This window comes from Staurois parvus, unplaced genomic scaffold (genome assembly GCF_062004578.1).
Source record: "Staurois parvus isolate SC_StPar_1 unplaced genomic scaffold, SC_StPar_1.0 ptg002345l, whole genome shotgun sequence".
NCBI lineage: Eukaryota > Metazoa > Chordata > Amphibia > Anura > Ranidae > Staurois > Staurois parvus.
Window position 1 is genome coordinate 115,571 of NW_028320141.1, and position 16,666 is coordinate 132,236.

Sequence of the window (16,666 nt, forward strand, 5' to 3'; positions counted from 1 at the left end):
GTCTTTGGAACATGTTTGGGGCTGCTTATCCACCATCCGGACTATTCTGCGTTGCAATCTTTCATCAATTTTCCTCATCCGTCCACGACCAGGGAGATTAGCTACAGTGCCATGGGTTGCAAACTTCTTGATAATGTTGCGCACTGTGGACAAAGGCAAATCTAGTTCTCTGGAGATGGACTTGTAACCTTGAGATTGTTGATATTTTGCCACAATTTTGGTTCTCAGGTCCTCAGACAGTTCTCGTCTCCTCTTTCTGTTGTCCATGCTTAGTGTGGCACAGACAGACACACAATGCAAAGGTTAAGTGAACGTCTCTCCTTTTTATCTGCTTTCAGGTGTGATTTCTATATTGCCCACACCTGTTACTTGCCCCAGGTGAGTTTACAGGAGCATCACATGCTTGTAACATTCTTATTTATCCGCAGTTGTGAAAGGGTGCCAATACTTTTGTCCAGCCCATTTTTGGAGGTTTGTGTGACATTATGTCGAATTTGCTTTCTTTCCTCCCTTTTTTTGTTTTGTCCCAATACACACAAAGGGAATAAACATGTGTATAGCAAAACATGTGTTAATGCAATACGTTTCGTGAGAAATACATGATTTCCTGGAGAAATATCAAGGGTGCCAACAATTTCGGCCATGACTGTATATATGTGTGTATGTACTTTAATGCATTATTTTTTATTTTATTAAACATTTCTAATGTGTGTTTTTTTTGTTTTTTTTACACTTTGCTTTGCAGGAGAAATAAAGATCAGTCCTCCTGCAATGCAAAACTTGCTGTCAGAACCAAACCCATTCATGAATTGTCGTCAATGAGTTCCATTTTTGACAGCTCTGTGATTGGTTGGAGCTGGTCACATGGTACAGGGTGCTGTGATTGGCCTCCATGTATCATGTGACAGCTGTGGGCCAATCACAGCTCACTAGGCAGAGAAGCAGAGCTGTTATGCATGAGATTGATTGCATAGCTATCACCGGGTCCCACCCACCGGGATCTTCATTCCTCTGTGTCCTCCAGACACAGCAGTCGCGGAGGGGGAGCGCTGCGTGCCCCCCTTGTGTTAGCACAGCCAGAGCAACGTACGGGTACGTCGCTTTGCCTGCAGCTGCCGCTCAGCACAGGGATGGTGGGAACTCCTCATAATGGGCACAGCAGGAAAGATAAACCAGTCCTCTAGGGCTTTAAGTATCAGGGTGTTCTAAGATCTTGAACCGTTCTCTTTCATCTACCAGCCGGCATCAGCTCTGCTCTGTAAACCTGAACATGATTGGTGCTTGTGGTTGAGTAGGTCCAGGTCATAGAACACCTTTGATACACAAGTCCCCGGGTACCGGAGCCCTCCAATGCCTACAGATTTCGCTCCACCAGTGACCTGACTCGGATTTATTTTGTTTTTTCGATCCCCTTCAGGTCTCCAGCTGGTTCTTCACCACCTTCACAGTGTCCGGACTGAAGGACCGAGTCCATCAAGTGGAAAGCCTGCACCAGCTCTTCACCGCCATCCCGCCTGACCAGATCGAGATCCCGCCATTTGTCCTGGATTACGACGCTCGGGTAAGAAGCTAGGAGATGTTGCGTGTGATTGTGTCCTCCAAGCCAATCTACAACTCTCTTCATTTTTCATGGTGCCACCCCCTTCCCCTGTATCTTATCATTGGAATAGAACTCCCGTTTTGGATTTTGAAGGGCTCCTGACTCATCCACATCACAGCTCCGTGCCCTGCATGTAGGGGGCGTCCTTGTGCGCTCTCTTCCCACCATAGCTCAGTAGGAACTTCCATCTGCACTACGTTGAGTCTCAGGAGCCGATTTTTATCATTTTAACGCCCCCCTGTGGTTCTTCATACTGCCCAGAAGATGACCCAAATGGCACACGATGACCATACCCCCCACAGCGGGCTTGTAGGACATGTAGTCCTTGTGTCACCATTGTTCCCTGCCCACCGCCCTACCACAGGAAGGGGAAGAATGAGACACAAGTGGTTGTGTGACCGTATTATATTCCTATTAAAAAAAAAAGTCGCTTAGGTCAAAATTAGTCTTCACCTGGGATAGTCAAACTTCAGCCTTCTAGCTGTTGCAGAACGACAAGTCCCATGAGTGGCTGAAAAACTCTGACCGGCACAAGCATGACTCCCGTGACGCATGTCTGTCTACCCCCGGCTACCAATGTCCAGGTGTATGGGGAGAACGATTACCTTGACCCCCGGAGTTCTGCTTTAGGGACTTTGCCTTTTTGGTTGGAGCAGCATTGAGGAACCGTGGCTGGTTGATGGACCACTGCAAGTAGACACCTTTCCTCTTCTTCACCATTATCCACCTATTCTTTACCCCCCCTGTTGGCGGTGGTTGATTCTGTTGGCGGTGGTTGATTCTGTTGGCGGTGGTTGAGTCTGTTGGCGGCGGTGGTTGAGTCTGTTGGCGGCGGTGGTTGAGTCTGTTGGCGGCGGTGGTTGAGTCTGTTGGCGGCGGTGGTTGAGTCTGTTGGCGGCGGTGGTTGAGTCTGTTGGCGGCGGTGGTTGAGTCTGTTGGCGGCGGTGGTTGAGTCTGTTGGCGGCGGTGGTTGAGTCTGTTGGCGGCGGTGGTTGAGTCTGTTGGCGGCGGTGGTTGAGTCTGTTGGCGGCGGTGGTTGAGTCTGTTGGCGGCGGTGGTTGAGTCTGTTGGCGGCGGTGGTTGAGTCTGTTGGCGGCGGTGGTTGAGTCTGTTGGCGGCGGTGGTTGAGTCTGTTGGCGGCGGTGGTTGAGTCTGTTGGCGGCGGTGGTTGAGTCTGTTGGCGGCGGTGGTTGAGTCTGTTGGCGGCGGTGGTTGAGTCTGTTGGCGGCGGTGGTTGAGTCTGTTGGCGGCGGTGGTTGAGTCTGTTGGCGGCGGTGGTGGTTGACTCTGTTGGCGGCGGTGGTGGTTGATTCTGTTGGCGGCGGTGGTGGTTGATTCTGTTGGCGGCGGTGGTGGTTGATTCTGTTGGCGGCGGTGGTGGTTGATTCTGTTGGCGGCGGTGGTGGTTGATTCTGTTGGCGGTGGTGGTTGAGTCTGTTGGCGGTGGTTGACTCTGTTGGCGGCGGTGGTGGTTGATTCTGTTGGCGGCGGTGGTGGTTGATTCTGTTGGCGGCGGTGGTGGTTGATTCTGTTGGCGGCGGTGGTGGTTGATTCTGTTGGCGGCGGTGGTGGTTGATTCTGTTGGCGGCGGTGGTGGTTGATTCTGTTGGCGGTGGTTGATTCTGTTGGCGGTGGTTGATTCTGTTGGCGGTGGTTGAGTCTGTTGGCGGTGGTTGAGTCTGTTGGCGGTGGTTGAGTCTGTTGGCGGTGGTTGAGTCTGTTGGCGGTGGTTGAGTCTGTTGGCGGTGGTGGTTGAGTCTGTTGGCGGTGGTGGTTGAGTCTGTTGGCGGCGGTGGTTGAGTCTGTTGGCGGCGGTGGTTGAGTCTGTTGGCGGCGGTGGTGGTGTCTGTTGGCGGCGGTGGTGGTTGACTCTGTTGGCGGCGGTGGTGGTTGATTCTGTTGGCGGCGGTGGTGGTTGATTCTGTTGGCGGCGGTGGTGGTTGATTCTGTTGGCGGTGGTTGATTCTGTTGGCGGTGGTTGAGTCTGTTGGCGGTGGTGGTTGAGTCTGTTGGCGGTGGTGGTTGAGTCTGTTGGCGGTGGTGGTTGAGTCTGTTGGCGGCGGTGGTTGAGTCTGTTGGCGGCGGTGGTTGAGTCTGTTGGCGGCGGTGGTTGAGTCTGTTGGCGGCGGTGGTTGAGTCTGTTGGCGGCGGTGGTGGTTGACTCTGTTGGCGGCGGTGGTGGTTGATTCTGTTGGCGGCGGTGGTGGTTGATTCTGTTGGCGGCGGTGGTGGTTGATTCTGTTGGCGGTGGTGGTTGAGTCTGTTGGCGGTGGTTGACTCTGTTGGCGGCGGTGGTGGTTGATTCTGTTGGCGGCGGTGGTGGTTGATTCTGTTGGCGGCGGTGGTGGTTGATTCTGTTGGCGGCGGTGGTGGTTGATTCTGTTGGCGGCGGTGGTGGTTGATTCTGTTGGCGGCGGTGGTGGTTGATTCTGTTGGCGGCGGTGGTGGTTGATTCTGTTGGCGGCGGTGGTGGTTGATTCTGTTGGCGGTGGTTGATTCTGTTGGCGGTGGTTGAGTCTGTTGGCGGTGGTTGAGTCTGTTGGCGGTGGTTGAGTCTGTTGGCGGTGGTTGAGTCTGTTGGCGGTGGTTGAGTCTGTTGGCGGTGGTTGAGTCTGTTGGCGGCGGTGGTTGAGTCTGTTGGCGGCGGTGGTTGAGTCTGTTGGCGGCGGTGGTTGAGTCTGTTGGCGGCGGTGGTTGAGTCTGTTGGCGGCGGTGGTTGAGTCTGTTGGCGGCGGTGGTGGTTGACTCTGTTGGCGGCGGTGGTGGTTGATTCTGTTGGCGGCGGTGGTGGTTGATTCTGTTGGCGGCGGTGGTGGTTGATTCTGTTGGCGGCGGTGGTGGTTGATTCTGTTGGCGGTGGTGGTTGATTCTGTTGGCGGCGGTGGTTGACTCTGTTGGCGGCGGTGGTGGTTGATTCTGTTGGCGGCGGTGGTGGTTGATTCTGTTGGCGGCGGTGGTGGTTGATTCTGTTGGCGGCGGTGGTGGTTGATTCTGTTGGCGGCGGTGGTGGTTGATTCTGTTGGCGGCGGTGGTGGTTGATTCTGTTGGCGGCGGTGGTGGTTGATTCTGTTGGCGGCGGTTGATTCTGTTGGCGGCGGTTGATTCTGTTGGCGGTGGTTGAGTCTGTTGGCGGTGGTGGTTGAGTCTGTTGGCGGCGGTGGTTGAGTCTGTTGGCGGCGGTGGTTGAGTCTGTTGGCGGCGGTGGTGGTTGACTCTGTTGGCGGCGGTGGTGGTTGATTCTGTTGGCGGCGGTGGTGGTTGATTCTGTTGGCGGCGGTGGTGGTTGATTCTGTTGGCGGCGGTGGTGGTTGATTCTGTTGGCGGCGGTGGTGGTTGATTCTGTTGGCGGTGGTGGTTGAGTCTGTTGGCGGCGGTGGTTGACTCTGTTGGCGGCGGTGGTGGTTGATTCTGTTGGCGGCGGTGGTGGTTGATTCTGTTGGCGGCGGTGGTGGTTGATTCTGTTGGCGGCGGTGGTGGTTGATTCTGTTGGCGGCGGTTGATTCTGTTGGCGGCGGTTGAGTCTGTTGGCGGCGGTTGAGTCTGTTGGCGGCGGTTGAGTCTGTTGGCGGTGGTGGTTGAGTCTGTTGGCGGTGGTGGTTGAGTCTGTTGGCGGCGGTGGTTGAGTCTGTTGGCGGCGGTGGTTGAGTCTGTTGGCGGCGGTGGTTGAGTCTGTTGGCGGCGGTGGTTGAGTCTGTTGGCGGCGGTGGTTGAGTCTGTTGGCGGCGGTGGTTGAGTCTGTTGGCGGCGGTGGTAGTTGACTCTGTTGGCGGCGGTGGTGGTTGATTCTGTTGGCGGCGGTGGTGGTTGATTCTGTTGGCGGCGGTGGTGGTTGATTCTGTTGGCGGCGGTGGTTGAGTCTGTTGGCGGCGGTGGTTGACTCTGTTGGCGGCGGTGGTGGTTGATTCTGTTGGCGGCGGTGGTGGTTGATTCTGTTGGCGGCGGTGGTGGTTGATTCTGTTGGCGGCGGTTGATTCTGTTGGCGGCGGTTGAGTCTGTTGGCGGCGGTTGAGTCTGTTGGCGGTGGTGGTTGAGTCTGTTGGCGGTGGTGGTTGAGTCTGTTGGCGGTGGTGGTTGAGTCTGTTGGCGGTGGTGGTTGAGTCTGTTGGCGGTGGTGGTTGAGTCTGTTGGCGGTGGTGGTTGAGTCTGTTGGCGGTGGTGGTTGAGTCTGTTGGCGGTGGTGGTTGAGTCTGTTGGCGGTGGTGGTTGAGTCTGTTGGCGGTGGTGGTTGACTCTGTTGGCGGTGGTGGTTGACTCTGTTGGCGGTGGTGGTTGACTCTGTTGGCGGTGGTGGTTGACTCTGTTGGCGGTGGTGGTTGACTCTGTTGGCGGTGGTGGTTGAGTCTGTTGGCGGTGGTGGTTGAGTCTGTTGGCGGTGGTGGTTGAGTCTGTTGGCGGTGGTGGTTGACTCTGTTGGCGGTGGTGGTTGACTCTGTTGGCGGTGGTGGTTGACTCTGTTGGCGGTGGTGGTTGACTCTGTTGGCGGTGGTGGTCGACTCTGTTGGCGGTTGACTCTGTTGGCGGTGGTGGTTGACTCTGTTGGCGGTTGACTCTGTTGGCGGTGGTGGTTGACTCTGTTGGCGGTGGTGGTTGACTCTGTTGGCGGTGGTGGTTGACTCTGTTGGTGGTTGCTGTGTTGGTGGTTGCTGTGTTGGTGTTAGAAATACATTTAGTTATTCCAAGCTTCACTACTACTATTTTTAAAGCCGTTTCTTTTTTTTTTTTCTTATCAAGTGGTCAATAAATTCATTTGAAATCATCAGCAATTTCCCCGTTCCTATATGTGTAATAATGAAATCCTGAGTGCCCGTTAAACGTTTGTAACTCTGGAAGCCGTATTTGCTGTTCTCCAGACGTGTGCGCTGTGACTGGCGGTCACACTGATGACATCACGGAAAGCCCATTCCACCTGCTCCCGGTCACACAATTACTGTTAAGAATAGAATGTGGGCTAAAGGGCCCTCAGCTGGCGGAGGATCGGAATACATGTCCAGTTCTGAGGAATTATTTTCCGATTGCTCACATCACTTACAAACACCCTCGACCTTTTATTACCCTTTTTGTCAGGGAAAAGTAAACACCGTTGATGTATTTTAGGGTCGGAACCTTCCAAACGGAAAATGCTCCCCTTTAATAACGCATCTCCTCGGATTCAATCCATTCACAAAAATAGATGTAGGAAGGACATGAGATCAGAGCGAGATGACGTCTGCTGGCCGAGAACTCTCCGGCTATATATATATTTAATTTTAAATTTAGTCCAAAACACTTAAATTAAGTGTTTAGCTTGGGATGAATTTGCACATCCCGGGTGAATTGTGTGTGGGGCTTGGAAATGGGGTCAAAACTTAAGACACGGTGCTATTGGTCAGGCATGTGTAACACAGAGTGCAGGGGTCTGGAAGGTGTATTGTACAGAGGGCGGGGGTCGGGAGTGGGGGACGCGCGGAGGGCGGGGGTCGGGAGTGGGGAACGCGCGGAGGTCGTGGTGTGTAATGCGCAGAGGGCGGGGGTCGGGATTGGGGGATGGTCGGGGGTAGTGTTGTGTAATGCGCAGAGGGCGGGGGTCGGGAGTGGGGGATGCGCGGGGGTCGGGGGTAGTGGTGTGTAATGCGCAGAGGGCGGGGGTCGGGAGTGGGGGATGCGCGGGGGTCGTGGTGTGTAATGCGCAGAGGGCGGGGGTCGGGAGTGGGGGACGCGCGGGGGTCGTGGTGTGTAATGCGCAGAGGGCGGGGGTCGGGAGTGGGGGATGCGCGGGGGTCAGGAGTGGGGGATGCGCGGGGGTCGGGGGGTAGTGGTGTGTAATGGGCGGGGGTCGGGAGTCGGGAGTGGGGGATGCGCAGGGGTCGGGGGTAGTGGTGTGTAATGCGCAGAGGGCGGGGGTCGGGAGTGGGGGGCGCGCAGAGGGCGGGGGTCGGGAGTGGGGGGCGCGCAGAGGGCGGGGGTCGGGAGTGGGGGACGCGCAGAGGTCAGATGAACATGATTCATAAGTCACAACAGATTACAACAAAAAAATTACCTTCCTCTCCAAACCAAAGTCACCCACAGTTACAGATTTCCTTCCTCAGCACAGCTCCCTTTCACCCCCACCATCAGCACAGCTCCCTTTCACCCCCACCATCAGCTCAGCTCCCCTGCACCCCCTCCATCAGCACAGCTCCCCTGCACCCCCTCCATCAGCACAGCTCCCCTGCACCCCCTCCATCAGCACAGCTCCCCTGCACCCCCTCCATCAGCACAGCTCCCCTGCACCCCCTCCATCAGCACAGCTCCCCTGCACCCCCACCATCAGCACAGCTCCCCCACCATCGGCACAGCTCCCCCACCATCGGCACAGCTCCCCCACCATCAGCACAGCTCCCCCACCATCAGCACAGCTCCCCCACCATCAGCACAGCTCCCCCACCATCAGCACAGCTCCCCCGCACCCCCTCCATCAGCACAGCTCCCCTTGCACCCCCTCCATCAGCACAGCTCCCCTTGCACCCCCTCCATCAGCACAGCTCCCCTTGCACCCCCTCCATCAGCACAGATCCCCACCATCAGCACAGCTCCTCTGCACCCCCTTCGTCAGCACAGCTCCCCACCATCAGCACAGCTCCCTTGCACCCCCTTCGTCAGCACAGCTCCCCACCATCAGCACAGCTCCCTTGCACCCCCTCCGTCAGCACAGCTCCCCACCATCAGGACAGCTCCCCTGCACCCCCTCCATCAGCAGAGCTCCCTTGCACCCCCTCCGTCAGCACAGTTCCCCACCATCAGCACAGCTCCCCTGCACCACCTCCATCAGCACAGCTCCCCTCCATCAGCACAGCTCCCCACCATCAGCACAGCTCCCCTGCACCCCCTCCATCAGCAGAGCTCCCTTGCACCCCCTCCATCAGCACAGCTCCCCTCCATCAGCACAGCTCCCCTGCATCCCCTCCATCAGCACAGCTCCCCTGCACCCCCTCCGTCAGCACAGCTCCCCTGCACCCCCTCCATCAGCACAGCTCCCCACCATCAGCACAGCTCCCTTGCACCCCCTCCGTCAGCACAGCTCCCTTGCACCCCCTCCGTCAGCACAGCTCCCTTGCACCCCCTCCGTCAGCACAGCTCCCTTGCACCCCCTCCGTCAGCACAGCTCCCCTGCACCCCCTCCGTCAGCACAGCTCCCCTGCACCCCCTCCGTCAGCACAGCTCCCCACCATCAGCACAGCTCCCCTGCACCCCCTCCGACAGCACAGCTCCCCTGCACCCCCTCCGTCAGCACAGCTCCCCTGCACCCCCTCCGTCAGCACAGCTCCCCTGCACCCCCTCCGTCAGCACAGCTCCCCTGCACTCCCTCCGTCAGCACAGCTCCCCACCATCAGCACAGCTCCCTTGCACCCCCTCCGTCAGCACAGCTCCCCACCATCAGCACAGCTCCCCTGCACCCCCACCATCAGCACAGCTCTTTCGCCTTAAATGAAACACACTTAATAGGGAAATTCAGAGGGAAGGAAGTCCTCCTTCTGCTGGGTCCATATTACTGGAGCTTGAGTAATCTCCTTTGCTCTGAACTGACCAGGAGCGCTCAGTGACAGCACAATCACAGTGCCGGCCGCACAGAGCACAGTTGCAGCTCCGTCTAAAAAGATTTATATGTGTGTGTATATAGATAGAGAGATATATATAACAAAATACAGCTGTTAATCCTCGGAGACAGAAGTTATTTGGTAGTTAAACTCCCCAGCATGGTCTACAAATTGAGCCTTGAGCCAAATTGTAGCCAGTCCATAAACCAGAGGCTCTGATTGGACGGTTGGATAAATGGTTCTATATTTAGGACGTATCTGGTCTATAAACCAGAGGCTCTGATTGGACAGTTGGATAAATGGTTCTATATTTAGGACGTAGCCAGTCCATAAACCAGAGGCTCTGATTGGACGGTTGGATAAATGGCTCTATATTTAGGATGTATCCGGTCTATAAACCAGAGGCTCTGATTGGACGGTTGGATAAATGGTTCTATATTTAGGATGTATCCAGTCCATAAACCAGAGGCTCTGATTGGACGGTTGGATAAATGGCTCTATATTTAGGAGGTATCCGGTCTATAAACCAGAGGCTCTGATTGGACGGTTGGATAAATGGCTCTATATTTAGGACGAATCCTGTCTATAAACCAGAGGCTCTGATTGGACGGTTGGATAAATGGTTCTATATTTAGGAGGTATCCGGTCCATAAACCAGAGGCTCTGATTGGACGGTTGGATAAATGGTTCTATATTTAGGATGTATCCGGTCCATAAACCAGAGGCTCTGATTGGACGGTTGGATAAATGGTTCTATATTTAGGATGTATCCGGTCTATAAACCAGAGGCTCTGATTGGACGGTTGGATAAATGGTTCTATATTTAGGACGTATCCGGTCTATAAACCAGAGGCTCTGATTGGACGGTTGGATAAATGGTTCTATATTTAGGACGTATCTGGTCTATAAACCAGAGGCTCTGATTGGACGGTTGGATAAATGGTTCTATATTTAGGATGTATCTGGTCCATAAACCAGAGGCTCTGATTGGACGGTTGGATAAATGGCTCTATATTTAGGATGTATCCAGTCCATAAACCAGAGGCTCTGATTGGACGGTTGGATAAATGGTTCTATATTTAGGACGTATCTGGTCTATAAACCAGAGGCTCTGATTGGACGGTTGGATAAATGGTTCTATATTTAGGATGTATCCGGTCCATAAACCAGAGGCTCTGATTGGACGGTTGGATAAATGGTTCTATATTTAGGACGTATCTGGTCTATAAACCAGAGGCTCTGATTGGACGGTTGGATAAGAGCTCTCTGTTGATCCAGAACAGATTGTTGTTGGAAGTGATGTAAATCTCTGTATGATCATGCTGCATATTCCATCTCTAATTACCTCGTTTTCTTCTCTCTGCAGGAAAATGGACCTTTCTTCCCATCACACTCCTCCTTCTCAGGCCTATAAGCCCTTGGCCCCCTCTCTCCTCCATCTACTGGCCCCTGTGGATGACCCTCTTGGGAGAAATTCCCTCCCCCGCCAACGGATCCTTCCACAGCTGGACAATAGGTGTGGGACGGGCGCCCCCTGACCCCGACAATCCCAGAGACTATGAGATGCTGAGAGGGGGCTCCCTGCGGTTCTGTTTATACTTTGATGACCTGTAAATAAATCCGCCCAGCAGAGGCGTCCGGCTCTCCCGGCTCGGAAAGAAAAAAAACAAACTCCCTCATAATGTGATTCCGCCGCCCTCCGCGTCTTGTTTTATCATCCTCCCCGCCTACTACCATTGAGCTGGTCCCGGTACTCCATGGCGCTCTCTGTTGGAACGCTGGTCACCTGGAAGACCAAAGGACGAGGGATGACCTGATGAGGAACGCCATAGAGGATCATTTCCACGAGAAGCGTCCCTCATCCGGCTCATCGCTTTAATCGAAGATAGCCAATCAGGATGAAGAAAAGACAAGTAAACTGCATATAGGATTTGCATTTTTTTTTTCCTCCCAAATTCAGAGGTTCCGGCATTAAGGATTACAAATCAATACACAACTTGATCCATGGTGTTTTTTTTCTTCTTAATGGGGGATGGCTGAGATCCTGTGGTGGGTTTTGTTGCCCGGTTGGTGGAGAGTCCCCCCCACATCCCCTCCTGGAGCCACGCAGAGCAGCATTCAAATTCCAGTTTCTGGATCCCATTCCAAACCCAGCGGAGCCATTTCTCCAGGAAGCCGTTGTTTGTATTGCACCAGTCCGAAGTGGCCGAGGCCTTCCCCTCCCCCACAGCCATACATATAGGTGTGGCTGTGGGGGTGGGGTCTGCCTTGCCCACTTATCCATGGTCCAGTAGGGTGACAGCTTCTTGGTGTGTTAGGACTGGTGTTTGAATCTACCCGATCTCATCCCTCCTGGAATGCATTTCGTGTGTATATTTGCTTTGCTAAAAAAAAAAATATTCAGCCAATGTTGTTAGCCTCTTGTGGATCCTCCAAACGATTGTCTGAAAGGGCGAGATAGGAGGCTTGGAGCAGTGCCCCCTCCTGTGTAAGACAGGCAAGGGGACACAAGAAGTTCAGAGCAGTGCCCCAATACCCCCCCCCCCCCAACCAGTGTCACATAGGAAGCTCAGAGCAGGGTCCCCCCCCCTCAAGTGTCAGACAGGAAAAGAGTAATAGGAAGTTCAGAGCAGTGCCCCAACCCCCCCCCCCCCCAACCAGTGTCACATGGGAAGCTCAGAGCAGTGCCCCCCTGGTATCACATGGTCAGCTCAGCAGTGCCCCCCTGGTATCACATGGTCAGCTCGGCAGTGCCGCCCTGGTATCGCATGGTCAGCTCAGCAGTGCCGCCCTGGTATATGGGAAGCTTAGAGCAGTGCCCCCCTGGTATCGCATGGTCAGCTCAGCAGTGCCCCCCTGGTATCGCATGGTCAGCTCAGCTCAGCAGTGCCCCCTGGTATCGCATGGTCAGCTCAGCGCAGTGCCCCCCTGGTATCGCATGGTCAGCTCAGCGCAGTGCCCCCCTGGTATCGCATGGTCAGCTCAGCGCAGTGCCCCCTGGTATCGCATGGTCAGCTCGGCAGTGCCGCCCTGGTATCGCATGGTCAGCTCAGAGCAGTGCCCCCCTGGTATCGCATGGTCAGCTCAGAGCAGTGCCCCCCTGGTATCGCATGGTCAGCTCAGAGCAGTGCCCCCCTGGTATATGGGAAGCTCAGAGCAGTGCCCCCCGGTATCATATGGGAAGAGCAGCGCCCCCCTGTTGTCGCATGGGCAGCTCAGAGCAGCGCCCCCCTGGTGTCGCATGGGAAGCTCAGAGCAGTGCCCCCCTGGTATCGCATGGTCAGCTCAGAGCAGTGCCCCCCTGGTATCGCATGGGATGCTCAGAGCAGCCCCCCCCTGCTGTCATACGGGAGGCTCAGAATACCCTCCCCCCTAGTCACTAAAGGAGACACTGGAAGATCAGTGCAGTGCTTCTGGAGATCTCCACACTGCCAACAAAGACATGTACAGCCTTGGCCAAAAGTTTTGAGAATGGCACAAATGTTAATTTTCACAAAGTCTGCGGCTTCCGTGTTTTTAGATCTTGTTGTGAGATGTTACTCTGGTAGACTGAAGTAGGACAAGCGATCCATAGGTGTCAAAGGCTTTTATTGACAATGACCTGAAGTTGATGCAAAGAGTCAATATTTGCAGTGTTGACCCTTCTTTTTCAAGACCTCGGAGATTCCCCCCGGCATGCTGTCACTCAACTTGTGGGCCACCTCCTGGCTGATGACCGCCCATTCTTGCATCATCAATGCTTGGAGTTGGTCACAATTTGTTGGGGGTTTTTTAGTTCACCCACCTCTTGAGTATTGGCCACAAGCTCTCAATGGGATGAAGATCTGGGGAGTTTCCTGGCCATGGACCCGAAATTTCAATGTTTTTTTCCCCAAGCCGCTTAGTGATCACTTTTGCCTTATGGCAAGGTCCTCCATCATGCTGGAGAAGGCATTGTTCCTCACCAAGCTGTTCTTGGATGGTTGGGAGAAGTTGCTCTCGGAGGATGTTTTTGGACCATTCTTTATTCATGGCGGTGTTCTTGTGAGTGAGCCCCCTCCCTTGGCTGAGAAGGAACCCCACACGTGAATGGTCTCAGGATGGTTTACTGTTGGCATGACGGGATTGATGGTAGCTCTCACCTTTTCTTCTCTGGACAGGGCCTTTTCTGGATTCTTCAGACAATCGGGATTTATCGGAGAAAAGGACGTCCCCCCAGTCCTCAGCTGTCCAATCCCTTGACCTGCTGCAGAATATCAGTCTATTCCTGAGGTTTTTCCTGGAGAGAAGTGGCTTTTTTTGCTGCCCTTCTTGACACCAGGCCATCCTCCAAAATTCTTCTCCTTCCTGTGCGTGCCGATGCCTCACAACTGCCTGCTGCCATTCCTGAGCAAACTGGTGGTCCCCCGATCCCGCAGCTGAATCAACTTTAGCAGATGGTCCTGGAGCTTGCTGGACTTTCTTGGGTGCCCTGAAGCCTTCTTCACGACAACTGAACCTCTCTCCTTGAAGTTCTTGATGATCCGATAAATGGCTGATTTAGGTGTCATCTTAGTAGCAGCAAATATCCTGGCCTGTGAATCCTGTTTTGTGTAAATCAATGATGATTGCACGGGTTTCCTTGCAGGGAAATTAATATTTGTGTCATTCTCAAACGTTATGGTCAGAGCTGTACTCCTTGGTGTCAGGTGAGGAGACACAGAAATCTCAGAGCAGTGCCCTCCCATTGTCGCATAGGAAGCTAGAGCAGTGTCCCCCTGGTATCAGATGGGAAGCCAAGGACAGTGCCCCCCTGTGTTCAGGTAAGGAGACACAGGGAGCTCAGTGCAGTGCCCCCCCCCCCCCCCCATTGTCGCATGATTAGCTCCGTGCAGTGCACCCCCCCCCCCGTCACAGGAGAAGTAGACCCCGGTATCAGGAGAGGGGAGACACGAAACTCTGAGCAGTGCCCCCCACTATCACTTTGGAAGTTCGGAGCACTGTCCCCTTGGTGTTGTACAGGAGATTCAGTGTGCCCCCCCCCCCCCCGGTATCACAGGGGAAGCTCAAAGCAGTGCTTCCCCCCCCCCCCACCTCAGTATCACATGGGAAGCTCAAAGCAGTGCCCCCCACCCCCCGTATCTCATGGGAAACTCAGAGAAGTGCTCATTCCCCCTCCCCCCCGGTATCACATGGGCAGCTCAGAGCAGTGCCCCCCCGTAGTACAGGGGTAGCTCAGAGCAGTGCCCCCCCCCCCCTCTGGTATTACATGGGAAGCTCAGAGAAGTGCTCATTCCCCCCCCTGGTATCACATGGGCAGCTCAGAGCAGTGCCTCCCCCCCCCCCCCCCAGTATTACATGCAAAGCTTAGAGATGTGCCCCTCACTCCCCAGTATCACATGGGCAGCTCAGAGCAGTTCCCCCCTTGGTATCACATGGGAAGCTCAGCGCAGTACCCCCCCCCCCCCTCACCACCACCACCGGTATCACATGGGTAGCTCAGAGCAGCGCCTTCCCCCCCCCCCATTATCACATGGGTAGCTCAGAGCAGCATCCCCCCCCCAAGTATCCATGGGAAGCTGAGAAGTGCCCCTCCCCCCCCAGTATCACATGGGAAGCTCAAAGCAGTGAGTTCCCCCCGGGTATCACGGGGGAGTTTGGAGCAGTGTCCAATCCCCCCCCGGTATCACAGGGGGAGCTCAGAGCAGTGCCCAACCCCCCCCCCCCCCCCGGTATCACATGGGAAGCTCAAAGCAGTGAGTTCCCCCCCAGTATCACATGGGGAGCTTGGAGCAGTAGCCAAACCCCCCCCTCCCCCTGGTATCACAGGGGGAGCTCAGATCAGTGCCCCCTCAGTGTTGGTTCTCTGTGGCCAGCGCCTGCGGTTTCTAAACCCCCAAATGTGAATGTCTCCTTCCTATAGCTTTAAAAAAAAAAAAAAAAAAAGTCCAGGTAAAGCCCCCCCATGTTTGTTTGTTTTTTCTTTTTGTTTCAGCAGACTTTACACCACATCATTACTCCGCCCACAGGTGACATGTTGATGCGTTTCACCCTCCGGGCTGCTTATGGGGTTTGCTGTGATTAAGCCACGCCTACAGGTGAAATGCATCAGAGAATTCCGGCTTCGTGAGAATAAAAACGTAGCAAATTGAATAGCTTTATTGATACACACACAAAAAAAACATAGCGGTGCCCAGCCTGGACTTTTGTGTCCACTCCATCCAGACCAAGAAAATGGGGCTGAGAGTTCCATTTCAAGGTGAACCTTCGATCGGCCTGGGCAGGGCCAGGAACTGGTTCCCCTTTAAGTCTGCACATCCTTTGCCTAGCCTTGCTTTCTCCGAAGGAGAATCCCTGTGTGAATGCACGATGGAAGATTTTCCTCTTGTTACTTGATGGTCCTGACACCAAGCACCAGCGTTGTCAGCTGCCGATTCCCTCCCCCATGCCTAGCAGTGCCGGATCTCACCGCGAATAAAGGGGGAGTGAAAGGTAGATGAGTATAGGCAACTGCATGGAGAAGTACAGAGTATCTTTCAAGCAGAAATAAAGCGGTTTTCTTTTTCAAACACACTGAGGCTACGGCCAAGTCTGCGGGAGGACGAAATGCGTTAAAGGGGTGTGATATGGGAGGAGACCAGCTGAACCCAGTCTCATACATTTTAGTATGGCTTTGATCTACTGTATGCAGCTCTGTGCCCTGGTACTGCATGGGTTTAGTATTTGGCTGGACGATTCCCTAGGATGCCTTCACCTGGAGTCTCCAAGAGAGTATGCATGGGCGCTTGGGGCGGCACAGTCTCTTTATATGTATGAGCTGATTGTTATTCATTTTAAAAAATGAGAAGGGAAAGAACGGGACTAGGAAGAGCCGCCGTGTTCTGTGCCGTGATGGTCTCATCATCACATATGTGAATAACGGAGCATATGATTTATTAAGTCGGTGATGTGGGAAGTCTGTGACCTCTGGTCTGTGCAGCCTGCGGAGATGAAGCCAAGAGGTCTAAGAGATTCTCAGGTCCTTCATTGCAGCCTTCAACAAACGAGTAGAGCGAGGACTGGACTGGGAGGAGCAACCTTGTTCTGGGCTGTGATGGTCTCCACCACTTCGTATTCATTGTGCTCCTTTATATAAGATGGAGGTGTGGGAAGTCCGTGACCTCTGGTCTGTGCAGCCTGCGGAGATGAAGCCAAGAGGTCTAAGAGATTCTCAGGTCCTTCATTGCAGCCTTCAACAAACGAGTAGAGCGAGGACTGGACTGGGAGGAGCAACCTTGTTCTGGGCTGTGATGGTCTCCACCACTTCGTATTCATTGTGCTCCTTTATATAAGATGGAGGTGTGGGAAGTCCGTGACCTCTGGTCTGTGCAGCCTTCAGAGATGAAGCCAAGAGGTCATAGACTATCTCAGGTCCTTCACTACAGCTGAGAAGAGAGAGCACAGGACTGGACTAGGAGGAGCAACTTTGTTCTGGGCTGTAATGGTCTCCACCACTTTGTAATCATTGTCCTCCTTTATATAGGATGGAGGTGTGGGAAGTCCGTGACCTCTGGTC

General features: G+C 54.3%; 1 protein-coding gene across 2 annotated transcripts in view; it reads left to right on the forward strand.

Annotated features, from left to right (window-relative positions):
* GDAP2 (ganglioside induced differentiation associated protein 2) overlaps positions 1–11,159 on the forward strand; it is a 79,320-nt gene extending 68,161 nt beyond the window's left edge. For both annotated transcript variants that reach the window (XM_089665779.1, XM_089665780.1), the window contains exons 13-14: positions 1,418–1,561; positions 10,520–11,159. In XM_089665779.1, coding sequence (XP_089521905.1) covers positions 1,418–1,561; positions 10,520–10,567 — 192 coding nt within the window. In that variant the 3' untranslated portion in view covers positions 10,568–11,159. The remainder of the gene's footprint in view (positions 1–1,417; positions 1,562–10,519) is intronic.
* Positions 11,160–16,666: the final 5,507 nt, after the last annotated feature.